The sequence below is a fragment of the Ctenopharyngodon idella genome, chromosome 5 (genome assembly GCF_019924925.1).
Source record: "Ctenopharyngodon idella isolate HZGC_01 chromosome 5, HZGC01, whole genome shotgun sequence".
Taxonomy (NCBI): domain Eukaryota; kingdom Metazoa; phylum Chordata; class Actinopteri; order Cypriniformes; family Xenocyprididae; genus Ctenopharyngodon; species Ctenopharyngodon idella.
Genome location: NC_067224.1, coordinates 32958161 through 32973685, shown reverse-complemented (window position 1 = coordinate 32973685; position 15525 = coordinate 32958161). Strand labels below are relative to the sequence as shown.

General features: G+C 40.9%; 1 protein-coding gene across 1 annotated transcript; it reads right to left on the bottom strand.

Annotated features, from left to right (window-relative positions):
• Positions 1 to 1568: 1568 nt before the first annotated feature.
• enc1 (ectodermal-neural cortex 1) lies at positions 1569 to 14689 on the bottom strand. The gene is made up of 4 exons (XM_051894940.1): positions 14342 to 14689; positions 12808 to 13107; positions 11134 to 12658; positions 1569 to 6065 (listed from the first exon to the last, which is right to left on the bottom strand). Exons 2-3 carry the CDS (start codon positions 13099 to 13101, stop codon positions 11177 to 11179), a joined length of 1776 nt encoding a protein of 591 aa, XP_051750900.1. The 5' UTR covers positions 13102 to 13107; positions 14342 to 14689; the 3' UTR covers positions 1569 to 6065; positions 11134 to 11176.
• Positions 14690 to 15525: the final 836 nt, after the last annotated feature.

Below are 15525 nucleotides of genomic sequence, written 5' to 3'. Positions count from 1 at the left end.
CTACCCAGCTCTGATTGTGACTATAGGCATGATCAAAGCGTCGTTTTGGTTAAGAAACATTTTATAAAGCTGAACATGTTTGGGGGTGCTTTTTGGGTTATAAAAATAATGGAGGTTACGAAGGTTATGATGAAATGCCATTGAGAGTTACAAATGATTATATATACAATACTGAAGTTGACAGAATATGTAAATATATTATATGACTTGATTTGTTTAGAAAGTATGCAGCTTCTGTAGGCTCATGGGTTGTATAATGTTCAGCTCATAAAACTACAGAAACCACACAGAATGATAAAGGGTGTAAGACAGGCCATGAGTGTTGGTAATTAGAGAATGCCATGAAAGAAATAGACACTTGTTTTGCCATTATTTTGCTATTTTTATTGGCTGAAAAACAGGGTGCTTAGCACCTGATTGATGATTGGATCCGATTTCACATTGAGCGACCTATTATTGGCCAAGAGACGGCGTGACATCTCAAGGAGGCTCTTACTATGGCAGAAAACACAGAGCATGTGCCAGCTCACTGGAACTGACAGACATGTTGCCTGGCAACAGGAACTTGAGGGACATCATATCACATGACTGTGTGTATATATGTATGCAGATATGTAATTGCGTTTTAAACCATGTTGATTGGAGGAAATTACCATGCCATTACACAATCCATATAATATCTCCAATATAAGCATTAATATTTATTATCCTAAGTTGACATGTTATTATTATAGAGATATACTGTAATCACTTGGGTTATATGAGCCTGTGAGAAGTGTGAACTTTATAGCTTCCTAAAGGGTGTGATTAAGCACATCCTCATCATCTTGCCATAGTGTGCCTGGGTATGTGTCAGGAGCCTGTAAAACTCGTCTTTCTTTAACCTTCTGAAAGGAATGTAAACACTCCTATTCTCAGGAAGAGCAGGTTTGTAACATTGTCTTTCACCATGTGTCTGTTTACTCATGGTAGATCTGCTAGTTACGCTAGACAGGATGTGGAATGTTTTGAATGGTTAAAAATAGACTGTGGTTATTAGATATGCATTAAGGAATTAAATGAACAAGGTAACAGGATGATAAAGAACGTAGGAGGAACCTCCAAGAAAAATGGCAAGAGGATAGGAAAAGGAGGCCTGTGGTGGTGGAGGAGGTCTTTTTAAATTTTCATGCTTCACATCAGCTGCCAGAGTTTGCAGATAATGGTCAGGGTTGCCACAGCAACACTGGAATAAAAGGGAAAGTATCTTATGGGTCACGTATGGCTGTTACTTCCTGTCTTGCAGACACACACACACACACACACACACACACACACACAAGATGATCTCAGCCTTTTCTGTACATTTATAGGGGCCCTTAATAAACACACACCCATTTAATACTTCGTACAGACATATAAAGCTGGCCTGATATGTGAGAAATGTTTTAATGAGCTCCAAATAAGCCATGCTGGAATTAAAAGCTTCATTTCTCTGCATAAAAGACAGGAAAACTTACTTCAGGATTGTAAAAGCATGTACTGAAGTTATTGTTGTCAGTTATGAAAACCTGAATAATGCAATACACTTTTATATCTATCAAGAGGAAAAACTCTTATCTTTATTTAGCCATGAATTTCACATTGTGAAAAAATCACTTGTACAAAATAATGTTAACCGCAGTGGTTGAGATAAAATAACAATACAATTATATAACACGACATACAGAAGTGAAAAGAAAAATGACATCCACAAAAACAACAGTACAGCCCAACATTGACATGTTTTAGCAATGCGTCTGTTTGTGAAGGCATACAGCGTTTAAGAGTTCTCAATGCACACAGGCTTATGAGTCACCTCCGAATCAATCTTTCACTTGAGCAGGAGGACAGGGGGAAGAAGGGAGGGAAAAACAAAACACTTGACTATTACTAGTTCAAATGGAGAGGGGAGCAATGATTGTTGACCATCGCTGTGGCAACTGTGCTATGTGAGGGGGGCAGAACGGGGTTTTCTGATTGGCTGGAGGTTCGAGTGTGCAGTGTTCTGTGAAAAGGTATTCTGGAAGGGGGAGGGGGTGTAAAGACCCTAAAGGCCAAAGGGAACTTTGTAAACAAGAATTTCCTGGAGGAGATGAGAGGGGTTTGTGGGAGGATCATGAACCCCTTGCTACCATTTTTCCCTCTATCAGGGCTTTCCTTCAACGTTGCAGTTGTGCAATTGAACATCATAACATTTTATATTCTAGTGATATAAAGCTATGTAATTTGTTTGTAGCATGTAGCACAGTACTGTCACAACAGCTATAGCGTAGCAAACTGCCAGCGTTGCTATTCAACCCAAGAACTTGTCACTGTGTAGATCCGCAGTGAATAATCAAACAGACAGATCATCTCTACAGGCAGTGCGTTTGGCATTGACATGAAAGCACTATGGTCTGTGCCCTTATTGTAGACATTGCTTTTTTATTTTATTTTTTTGTTAGTTATTTTGAGACCTTTGGGATCTAGCTTTATCATTTCACCATTGTAGTCATCATTAAATTTGGATGATGAAATCATTTATGCCACAGACTGTAGCAACTAACATCCACTCTTAAAAATAAAGGATTCTAGTATTCCATTAACGTTTGAACACCAATTGAACCTTTTCATTGCACAAAAATTCTTTGATTGCACATTATTTTACAGTCCTGTTCCGCTATGTACTCATTAAAGCAATTACAATAATTGGGCTATAACTAGATACCAACTCTGAACCTATCCCAAGTAGTTACCTTTTATTACCAGTACTTTCTTTGGTAACTAAACTGTAAGTATACATACTGTAAAATAAAGTGTAACCGGTTCTTTATAGTGCAAAAAGGTTATTAGACTTCAAATGTTCTTTGTCTACAAGGGGCACTGCGTCACAACAGCTTGAGGCCGTCTACACTGATTGCGCCAAAGCTAGAGCTCTGTATCCATTTGTTGTTGGAAGTAGTGCACGTGCATGGAGTATGTCAGAAATAGAACAAGGCATTGGTTTACTGTTGGTGTCGCGTCGCATCCAGTGTAGATAGTATCTCTTATTACAATGGCCTCCATCTGCTTGTTGAGTTGTGCCACTCGCATTCAGTGTAAAATCTTTGAGGAAACAGTCCATTGAAGAGTTCTTTGGGGAACCCAAAACAGTTCTTTTATAGCATCACCTTAATTTTTAAGAGTGATCCAGCAAGGTGTCTGTGACGTACTCCTAATCTAATCATAATGTCAACCGCGCAGCTGAACTCTAAGGGACAGTCAAAGTTACGACATGCTGGTGACAGTTCCAGCTGTTCTGAGAGCAGCTGCGTACGTCACATTCCTCAGATAGCTCTACATGAACATTACAGCCCATGGAGACCCTGGGTCAGCCTGAGCTCTAGTACTGACAGAGTGATGGACGCAGAGCAGGGTAACAGTGGGACCGAGTTTGGCATGGGGTCACTGGGCACTGGTTGAAAGCACTTGCTAAACTATGCTCATGTTCTAGTTGATTAAACTTTATACTTTTTAATTGGTGGTTTGAGGTCCAATTATACTGTATAAAACAAAAGTTGATGCAGGTCAGTGCACCATCACAACCAGGTGGATTGATCTGTTGTTTAAGGACATCAGTCCCCGGTTTCACAGACAAGGCTTAAGCCTAGTTCCAGACTAAAATGTATGTTTGAGTGGTTTAAGCTGAAAGCAGCTTGCACTGACAAATCTTAAAATATGTCAGTGCCATTGTTTTGTCTCAAAATGCACACCAGTAGTGATTTTTTTCTAACCGTGCGTTCACACCACTGCCGACGTGAGCGTCAAAGTGAGAGGACGTCATTCATTTTCAATGTGAGCCGGCAGCGAGCTCCGGCAAGAGCTGCGTGACGCGTCTTGGATGGTGAGAGCGTCGAGGAGAGTTGAAGTCAGGTCAACTTTATGGTAATGAGCTATGACGTGGTTCAGCGGCAACCAATTGGAATGTAGAGGTCCTCGCTTGAGAGGATTCTGATTGGTTGCCACAACTTGTCATTTACTTTGACCCTCCCGCCGGCGGCAGTTTGAACGCACAGTACAGCGTTGTTGGCAGGGCAGCCAAGATGAATTTTGACACTCTCGCCGACGGCGGTGCGAACGCACGGTTAGGCATCTTTATAAAACCTACTTAAATGTTCTAATTGAACTAAGGCCTAATCCTGGCTTAATCTAAGCCATGTCTGTGAAACCAGGAAAATCTGTGAAACTTCTATTAAATCATTTAAAGAATCTGGATCATTTAAAGACATAGTTCACCCAAAAATGACAGTTCTGACTCTAGAGGGTGAGATGACAGAATTTTCATTTTTGGATGAACTGCCCAACCAGTTTGAAGAATTTTCTTTGCCGTCCCCTAATCTCTCAAAACCACTTCTCAACTCCCCCATCTGCTGACCTGCCCACTTGCACCCAGGGAAATCTAAGGCTGTGACATCATTCGGCCCATTCTTATCCTGTCAAAGACCTTTGACCCCCAAGCCTCCCTGTTTTTGATCAGATGAGCAAAAGGCTCAAGCATTCGCTGACCACTACAAATTCCACCTGCTCAGTCAAAATTACCCTATGTAAATGTGCAAAAAAGCAGCAGGAACAGAGCGTTTTGGGCCATGCTTGGTACAAAAACCTGTTAACTTCTATACATCCAAACATGTATGCAAGCAAAAAAATAAAAAAGAAAAAAATAAATAAAAAAAGAAAATTATTAATACACAATGGAAAACAAAAAGCTTTATAAAAAAAAAAATAAAAAAAAAATAAAAAAAATCATAAATTAAGACTTAATAGACACTGAAATATTTTAAGCCAGACTGCCAGTTTCTTGCACTTTTTTTTTTTTTTTTTTTTTTTACATTTACAGTTTAGTTGTTGTTGCCATAGAGACTGCATTCCCTCACAGGGTGACGAAATGGCTCTCACCTCTTTTCTCTCTCCTTCTGTCGTTCACGTTCACCGTGACTGTATGTGCTTAGAATAGTACAGGCAAAAACGGCAAAGCAGAAGTGTCTCGCACAATTCGAGTTTTGTGCAGGAGAATCTTGAAACTTAGGGAGGTGATCAGAAGCTGGAAGGATAGTGTCTGTTGGCGGTTTCTCAGAGGGCATGCTCACGCTGTTTGTCGGGTGTTTATTTTGGAGGGGGTGGGAGTATAATCGGGCGTTGAGTGGGGTCAGATGGACTCTCGTTCAGACTAACATGCTGGGACATGCCTCATCCGCACTCACTTAGTCACATACGCACAGCTGGCGCATGTACCTTGGGACACACTGTGCCCGTGTCCATTTTCACACCAAGCTGCTAAGGTTTGTTCAACAGGAATGGTTTAGCAACAGTCTGTCCTCCTTGTACAGACGTGTGAAGGACAAATAGGCAAAAAAAAAAAAGGCTCTCTTATGTTTCCTTCGGTGCTTTTTATTCTTCAAACCAGCAAAATAAGACGTTTATCAGTCCATTAAGAGCCCACCTCAGCCTCTCTCCTTTTGAGCAAGGTCTATTTTTTAACATCACCATGGGAGAAGAAAAGGTAGATACATATCAGGATGTGAGGTACTTTTCCTTAAGTATCTTAAGATCTCCAATCATGCGTTGAGACTCCTGTTGTCTCCCAATCAAAAGCTTCCATTCATCCTTCATGCAGTATAGAAATTAAGACAGGCATACGGGTCTATTTTAGCTTGCATGGCATCAGCATTGTACAAAAACCCGGTCAGAGTACACAAATGTGGGGGGGGACGAAAGAGATGATTATGCTGGTTATGTTGGAAGCAGACTGGGCTTTCAGGATGCATCGCAGTTCTTTTGGTTTTCACTGTGAAGCCCACATTCTGATACTTCACAAAATGTAGGATATGACATCACAATGTACTTGAAACTTCCAAGCAGGATTTTGGCGACTTGCAGCAGGAAAAAAAAGCTTTGCGACTGGACTTCGTACACAATACTTAGCTCTTATGGGAGAAAGTCTCTTTGAAAAATTGCACTGGAGGGTTATAGCGTTTCTTCACAGTTGGAATCCAGTAGACAATAACGACAAATGGACACAAGGAACTCTGAGGAAAGATAAGACAACAAAAACACATTAGGAAATTAAAATTACAATTGTTTTTTCCCCCTCATCATGCTACTTTTGAAAGCTAGACTAAATAATAATACCCAGAACTTCACATTCACATTTCAGGAAAGAATAACATCTCACAAACATGATTCAGCCATTGACCCTGACCATTTGTTTCTGATCTTTTCTTTTTCCCCCTCAAGAAAAACAAAAGGAGAGGACAGGTCAGACCCTCACACCTGTTCAGCATCAGACACAAGCCAAAAGACATCACACACAGAGCGCTGTACTCTTTTAAAAACTGTCTGCATTCAGTCAGATCATTGCTGGTATTAAGTTAACAAAGAAGTGTTTTTGGAACCAAGAGCACAACTAAATGTAGTGCAACAAAAGCTTTCTCTTCTGTCCATTGGTGCACCCAATGCGATACAGTGTGTTTTTCCTCTTTGGCTTTGACTGTACTTTCGTTTTACAGCCTTAAGCTTCTACAAAGGCCAATATCCATTCTGAAGTCACATATTCTCTTTCTCTCTCAGGGCCTCTAGCTCAAAATAAGGGAGAAAAATGAAGTGGAGGTGATCATTTGAAAGCAGAAGTCCCCCAGAGCATCCAAATCAAGTCGTTAGCACACATTCTCTCTTCTCTTTTTTCCCCAACTCCCACTTTCCTCTTAAGTTGCGCCTATAGTTCATATAAATGACAGAAAAGGGCAACAGAGCCCTGCAGTTACAGAAGAATCGCTTGCCAATTAAAACCCACTCAGACAGAAGCCCAAAGAGACTGGAAGGGGGCAAAGCCAAATCCATCCCACCATCGATCCTGGGGCCGGTTGGGTGTAGATTCTACAGAGCTGTTTTTGAAGACAAAATGTTCAGTGAACCATGGCACTTCATCTAAGCAGCATGAAGCTGACGGTGAATGAACACAGCTTAGACTAATGACCTCCCTCCAATCCCACACCCGCCAAACACAAGCCTGGCATAAACACGCACGCGTATGTGCAGATCGCACTCGTGCACACGCGCAGGAACATACAAGCTTCGTTTTTTTTACCATGGTGGATATTTATACTGAGATAATATTTTCTGTCTCTAACCTGTCCCTATCCTTTCAAACCTTTGCTGTGATTGAAAAAAATCCATATATACATTTTTGAAAGAAATTGATACTTTTGTTCAGCAAGGACATATTAAACTGATCAAATGATTGTGAAGACATACACAATGTTACAAAAGATTTCATTTTCAAATAAATGCTGTTCATCTAAACTTTCTATTCGTCAAAGAATGCTGCAAATAAATGAATAAATTCACAGCCTCCACAAAAATATTAAGCAGCACAACTGTTTTCAACATTGATAATAAGAAATGTTTCTTGAGCACCAAATCAGCATATTAAAATGATTTCTGAAGGATCATGTGACACTGAAGACTGGAGTAATGATGCTGAAAATTCAGCTTTGCCATTACAGGAACAAATGACATTTTAAAATATATTAAAATAGAAAAGTTATTTTAAATTGTAATAGTATCTCAAATATTACCTTTTACAGGATTTTATCAAATGTATGCAATCTTGGTGAGACTTTTCAAAAACATTTTAAAAATTTTACTGAGCCCAAACATTTAAACTTATTTATGCATCATTTAAAAAAAAAAAAAAAAAAAAAAAAAAAGCTATCAGAACACAAACTCGGGAGCACTGGTTTCTATGCAATATCAAAATAGTCAAATATTGACATACTTCAGTCTATCATCCTTTGAGCCTTTTTTATTTTAAACAAATGTTCTTATTTTTTTTAAATTATGACTTTAACTTTAATATAATTCCATATAAATGGACCCTCTATGCAAAGTGCTGTGTAATTTGTTATTCCGTCCGTTCTGAAATAATGCAGTATGTCTGCAAAGAACATTGAACCTTTGCAGAGTTCAACAGCACATTTGTCCAAAAAATGGTCTCACAGAGAGAGGGAAAAGATATGAGATAAAGAGAGCAGTGTGTCTATGTACGTAGGAAAGGGAGGATTTCTGTAACCAGATGCATTCCCATGGGAGAGAGATAGCAGGAGTTTGAGTGTGAGAAAACACAGCCAGTTGGAGAGAAAGAAAGAGCAAGACTGAAAATCTTTGTTTACCCTCCCTTATCCAGTCCTCCCCCTCTCCCCTCATCTCTGTCTTCTCTCTCCTCCCACTCCTCTAGCCAGCAGTGAGGCTCCTCATTGTTAGTGGGGAGGAAGCTTGCTTAGAACACTTCATGGTCTTTTAAATGCATAGGAATGGCTCAGTGAACAAAGGAAGGACCACCACTTTGAAATTAACTGCCCTGTCGAGGTGGGCAGCATTTCACAGGCACACAGTCACAGAGACTTTAAAAGCAAAGCTAAATGACCAGTGCCAAAGGGTCAGGAATGGAATGAGTGTGGTTTTTCATTGAGGAGGAAGTTAAGTTGTTGTGTATCTTGTTTAGTCTACCGGCCTGGAGTTTGGTTGACTATCGGTATTTGGGGGTTATTCTGTTCTCACGGCACCTTCCATGAAGGCAGAGAAGAAATTATAATGCATAAAATATTAATTTCATTCTACCAGGCAGAGATAAATCTTTCTATTATTAGGGTGCTTGCATTCAGAGAGCAAAGAAAACTGTGCTAAATAATCACCCTCTATGTCTTTCTCTTTAAATGGTGACTTCCCTTGTTTTGTCTTTTTTTCCCCACAATGTTTTTGGCTCTTTGAAAATGTTCTCGTTAAATAAGAACAAAAATATTGTCTATACATTCACTTTTCTTTCCAAAGAAATACTCAAACATATAAACGCATCCAGCCTGATTTCTGCTTTGCACCTAAACTCACATCACAGTCTGAATTTCAAGGATTTCAGCACACTGTAAAACATGACGATTAACAATACTGAAACCATTTATGGAAAACAACAGCTATGACTCATCTGAATGACCTCATCTCACTTGTATAGATTGCTTAAATTCAGAGTAAAACATGCATAAGTCAAGCCAAAAAGACTTCCGAATAAAAATCATTTGTATCAACAATAGCGTGGGTTTACGCTGATCTCTGACCTTCCACTACAGTTATGAATCTATTGAATTCAGTTTTGTTTTGCCACACAATGTACACTCAGACAGACAAAGATAAAGACTCTAGCTCAACAACACAACAGCCCATTGTAAACGTACTGCATAGGTACTGAACTGTTCAGACTTCATGCAAGCATGCTCCATGTTGTCAACACACTGCTCATCCAAATACACAACACCTCACCATTACCTTCTCTGCCTTTTCTCAGAGCCTTTCCTCCTCCTCCTCCTCCATTTGCCCTACCTCTCTTCCCTCCTTCCTCCACCCTTAGACAAATTCCCCCCTCAGGAACAATAAAAGTCTTCTATTCTGCTTCAATTACCCACGGCGCAACGCCCCTCACTGCACGCTCATAACTCATTCAGCCCTACCGCAAGCCGCCTCCTCACAACAGAGACACACAAACACACAGTTTTACTTGGGATCTAAATTTTACATGTGAAGATTTGCATGTGCCCACATTCACATTAAAATTCAGGTGTAGCCTAGCATCTTTCTATGGTAGGTGATTGAGGCTTGCATCTCCAGCTCAAAGACCAAGGCTCTGAATTCTCTCAAGCAAGGATCTCTATTTTTTTCCTCCCTCCCTTCCTTCTGGAGACTGATCAGATACAGCAGAGCCTCCGTATCAGCCAGACCAGACAAGGCACACACACATCAGTGGGCATATCACTGCTGAGAGGTAGATACTGGAAAGCCTGATGCCCTTTTCTGATGCAGTCCTGCTGTGACCAAAGCCTGTTTTCCTGGAGACTGAGCAAGGCTCAATGCTTAACAGCCAGTATTTTTATGGACTCTCAGGAGACGTGACATCTGTAGCAACCTATTATAAAACATCCATTAATGTACCAGCTTTGAAAGTTATTGATTGAAGTGAAACACTGAGATTAGTACACCTATATAAGAATCTCCTCACAGAAACAAAGAAGGAAAACTGGAAAAAGACCATCAGACAAGAAATAAGTATTGAGAAAGCACTGGGGAACTGATGGAAATATATCTGATTGCGCATATGAGAAGAGTTGACCTGGTTGATATTCATAGCATGCTGCCTTGCCATTACTTTCCTCTCTGACTCCTAAGACAACCTAATTGCTCTGTCAATACTCAGTTTGCCACTGATTTTAATAAGGTCCTCTGTCAAAATATGCACAATGCAGATCATGAGAGATAACTGAAATTTCTATATCCAAATGCAGTGTGCATGTGAACAAACAAAGAGCCACGTAACTTTGTACACAGGACTTTTTCCAATGTGTCAGTACGCTTACAAAGAGGGTACTGTACATGCCAACCACAACACTGGGACTTTCTGAAAATTAATTTTGGGAAAATTAGCAACTATTTTAACGTTTAATGAGATGCATCCAGCCCTTGTTAATTAATGACATTAACACTTATTCCCTCGAGTTGCAAGGAAAATTCTCTCAAATGTATTTCAGTCCTTACAAACTAATAAATAAATAGCTCATTAAAATGATATACTATTTTATCTAAGTAAATTAATTTTAGTCACCCTTATGTTGTTCCAAACCTATATTAGTTTCTTTCTTCTGTTGAACACAAAAGATGATATTTTGAAGAACGTTGGTAATCAAACAGTTGATGGGCCCCATTGACTTCCATAGTACTTTTTTTTTTTTCCTACTATGGAAGTCAATGGCTACCGTCAACTTTCTGGTTACCAACATTCTTCAAAATATCTTTTGTGTTCAACAGAAAAAAGAAACTCAAAGGTTTGGAACAACATAAGAGTGAGTAAATTACAGAATGTAAATTTTTTGGGTGAACCAACCCTTTAACAGTGTTATTAAATGATTAGTTTTAAAAGATTAATTAATAATACAGATAAAATAGAATTTTGCCAGATTACTGATATGGTACTGCTATATATTGTATCCATTTCTATAACTGGGAAAAAAAAAAAAAACAAGTCTGGTAATTCTGTTTTTAGATTGCACAACCTACCTCATAGGAACAGTAGGGTCACACAAGGGAGTACAGGCATGCTTCAGGCTGGGAGGTGTTTCCAGGTGCTGACGAAGGCAGTGGGGATTAAGGAATAAGGTACGGTAGTGATGCTGTTCCAGGCATCGAGCGTGGGGTCATAGCAGTCTAGGGTTTTACAGCGCTGTGTACCAAAGTAGCCTCCCACCACATAAAGTTTGTTCCCAGAGGCCACTGCCTGGCAACTCATTCGTTTCGCTGTAACATCTCCAACTTTAGTCCACTGATAAGTCTCACTGCTGAATTTGTAGGCAGAGCAAGCGGAGAATTCAGTGTCGCCCCCCATTACAAAGATCTGGTTGCCGAGAACAGCAGCTGCAGTGTAGCGCCACGGCTGCGGGCAGGACGCCGGGACCGTCCAGCGATTTTCTGAGGGATCGTAGCACTGAACTTTGGGCAGCTTGTCGTGGGCCACACTCGTCCCTCCGAAGGCGAACAACTTAAGCTTTACACTGACGACAGCTGCATTACTAACTCCTTCTCGCAGTGGAGCCACCATGCTCCACTTGTTAGCAACTGGGTCAAACTGCTCTACCTGCTTCAAGGACACAGATGGTGATGCAGGCAGACAGCCAGTGGCAGCTGTGTGACCTCCGACAACATACAGGCAGTGGCGTAACTCAGCAGAACCGTGACCGAAACGTGCTATCAGCATCGGAGCCGCTTTGGACCATTCCTCGTGTAATGTATCGTACACCCAAACGTCTTTAGACACGCCGTTCTCTGAGCCCCGGCCACCCGTCACGTACACTTTGCAGCCAATGGCACAGGCGCTGAACTCCTTTCTTGGGCTGGGAATGTCTGCTTTTGGAATGATCTCTTTGGCCTTCTGGTCCACCAGGTAGAGCTTGTCACACATAAACGTAGGGCCGCCCAACAAGAAAAGGGCATGACTGGTCTTGCGGGGCCGGGCGCAAGGACTGTTGACGACGCCGTCGTTTTGCAAGATGCGCAGTTTACAGCGGATGGCCTCGTCTACCAGCTCTTTGCTTTTAGCCTGTGAGATGATGAGCTCCTCTGTAGAGACGTTCTCCATAAGGAAGATGGCAGGCAGAAGAGCCAGACGCACGGTACGGAGCAGCTCTGGAAGGTGACAGTGCCTCCTCTCAAGGTCGTAGTTCACCCAGTTAAGAGCTGACTCGTAGACCAGACGCTCGTCCTCGGTTTCGAGCTCTTCATGTGCCAGCAGTTGGACCAGCATGTCCTTGGGCAGCTGGAGAAACTCCTCAGTCTTGCAGATAGCAGGGAAGTTACTGAGACACATGCTCCAGGACAGCTGGAACAGCTGGGTGCACTGGTGAGCGTCAGAGAGCATCAGCATGCCCAGGCAGTTGGATGGGTGGAGGTTCTTCTCCAGGAACTCGGCACAGGCATCTCGAATGTCCTGAAACTCCAGCATGTCACCAGCCTCAAGAAGAGACTCTGCGTTCTCCTCATTTATTATTACTCTTGAAGAGTAGGCGTAGTCCAGAAGGAGCTCCAATACCTAGACAAATGCGGAGTAAAAATTAAAGTTAACCTAAAAGTGATAACCTCTCATTTTTGCAGTCAAATTGCAATATGAATTACTTGAAAACTATTGTTTCACTTCAACACACTTGGACTAGAATACAAATTGAAACACTACAACAATACCTCTGGATGAATGGAGTCCCTGAAGTCCACTTCACTGTCCTGACTCTCTCTCAGCCCTCCGCTGAACATTGCTTCAAAGTAGCGGCTGCAGGCGGCCAGCACAGCCCTGTGGCATGGGAAAGAGCGGTTTCCTGCATGGAGCAGAACATCTGTGAAGAGTCTCTGCTGACGAAGAGCATTCAGGTGCATTAGCACGCTGTCTGCGTATGAGGACTTGTGGAACAGGTAGATGTTCATAGAGCCCGTGCTGGCACGAGACTTGCGATTCTCGTGGACACAGACAGACATTTTCATTGAATCCTGGAAAACAGAGAGAAATTGTTCCGTTGACAAAACTGTAGTATACTGCTGCACTTTAAACAGCCTCTGCTGTCTGTTTCAGAAGTTGACTGACATTGTTTTGAACAGTGATATGATCAATATCAGCAAAATACACACGGAGCATGCCAAACCTCAATATGAAGGCAGAGAAAGATGATGTAATTCTGCAAACACAACATAAAAACCAACTGGAAGCCTCTCTGATGTCTAGCCGACTGGAATGTGAACAAATGCAAGGGAGTCTAATCATTACCAGGTGTTCAAAGGCGGACGGATAAGGAGGGGAAACTGAAGAGGAAAGAAAAAAAAAAAAAAAAGAAAAAAAAAAAAAAAAACTTTCAGAAGTAACCCCGCTGCCTGAAATTTACTGTGGAAAAGCGAACAAAGAGTTGAGCACCAGGCACAGAGTCAACACTAAGTGTGTCAATGTCACCGACTGCCATCTGGTCGCCTATATGGTGCACATTCAAATCCAATCAGTCTGAATTTCCATGTAACCGATACACGCCCCCTGGTCCCTGCCGGCTGTCAACATCCCTCCGGGGAGAATTTAATTGTGTTTCCGCTAATGTTGTGCAGAGGCAAAATGTAGTTCCGAACTGGGCTAAATACATTAAGGACACACAAGCAATGGTGATGTATCACACCTGATACAGTCCAATAATCCATTTAAATTGGCCACAGCTGTGAAGTACAAGAGCCAGAAACCCTGTGCTGACATTGGCCATTAATTATTTTGCAACACAGCACTGAAAAATAGCAATGTGATTTGAATGAACTAGTAACTTACAATAAAACAAAGAGTGTTATAACAAGTAGACTCTATGAAAAACTGCTTTTCAAGCACCATTTATGTCTGTGCCAACAGATGTTACAGAAATCTAATTTTAAATGATGACAGATCTACATTCTCATGATAATATCATAGGTGCTGATGATATTATTTTGTTATTTATCATTATACATTTATATCACTTAAATTATTGTTATCATGAATAAGAATAATACCTTGAATAATTACTTGTTTGAAACATTATAATTATTTTGTTTATAAAAAAAAAAAAAAAAAAAATCACATGCGAACATAAACAAACCCCCACCGAAACGTAGCCTTAAAGTATAACGCAAGAAATGTTCAGCCAACCTACGGCGAGTGGTGACTAAAGAATGCACGTGCATTTGCATTTATGAACATACAGACTGTATACATTACCTGTTCAGGAGCAATGAGGACTTCAGTTCCGTCTGCTTTGGACCTCGAACATGCCACAACGCGACGCGGACAGAGTCACAATACTGGCGACGCTGCACGCTCTGGTAACAACGTCCGATGTCGCGTGGATAAACCACAAAATAAACAAATGAAGAGTAATTTAATCCAGATGCTTTTAACGTAAGAAACTAGCCTACAAATATAGTTTGGTATATTGTTGCTGAGTTACACAGAAAACTATTTCCTCTATTATTGTGACTGCGGTGCACAAATACATTTGCCCGTATCGTCATACAGCAGCTCTCGCGTGCAGGTCTCTCAATAGTGAACAGCTGACGGGTGTGAGCTTTTAGAGGAGGAAAAAAGAGAGGCGGAGCGCTGCTGCTCTTTAGGAGAATGTGGGAGGAGATAGACTGCTAAACTGGCAGAGATAAGGAAATTGCTGGTGGGGGTCATTAATAGAATAATTAAGGAATTTTATTAGGCTGCATATCACCAGGGAGTTTGTCTGTATGAAAGTATTCAAAATCATTGCATGAATTAATGCTATACTTTTCGTGATAAAAAGTCATAAAACGTCCTTTTAAAAAGTGCTGCATAATTTAGGTGAAAATTAACCTAATTAATAGCAACTTAAGAGGAAATGCTGTGTATTCAAGTGAAAGGCGTTATTGTTCAATCATATAAACTGCACTAGAGTTCAGCCTAACTTTGTTCCTCAATAGTTTGAGATGCACTGCACAAGTTGGTTAGAAGATTCAGAGCTATTATTGAATTTAATTTACGGAACAATGTCGCCCCCTGCTGAACAAAAGGTGCATTTGCGTTGTCTGCATCAGACCTGTAAATGCCCTTGACATGTGTAGGTGATTTAAATTTCTACAATTTGAATGAAAATATCCAAGATTAGTCTTGGGTTTTGGACTGTAGTGTGGTATTTTCAAAATACATAAAATACTTTGTGCCAGGCAGTCAAGCTCTTTATTAGGCTGTTGATTTCCTGACCTGTATCAACTAGTGCCCCAACCCCAGCTTTCATGCACGTGAGCTGCAGCTGTACGACTCCATCTGGCATTGGGTGAGCGAATTTTCTGCATTAATAAGGAATAAGATAAGGTGAGGATGTCATGGTCGATTCTTCTTGTTGATTAAGTTTAAATTGGAACATCATTCAGATTTACCTT

Coding starts and splice junctions, on each gene's coding strand:
- enc1 (XM_051894940.1), bottom strand. CDS start 13,101: ATGAAAATGTCTGTCTGTGTCCACGAGAATCGCAAGTCTCGTGCCAGC. Junction 12,659..12,807: donor GGGACTCCATTCATCCAGAG/GTATTGTTGTAG, acceptor GCATTTGTCTAG/GTATTGGAGCTCCTTCTGGA.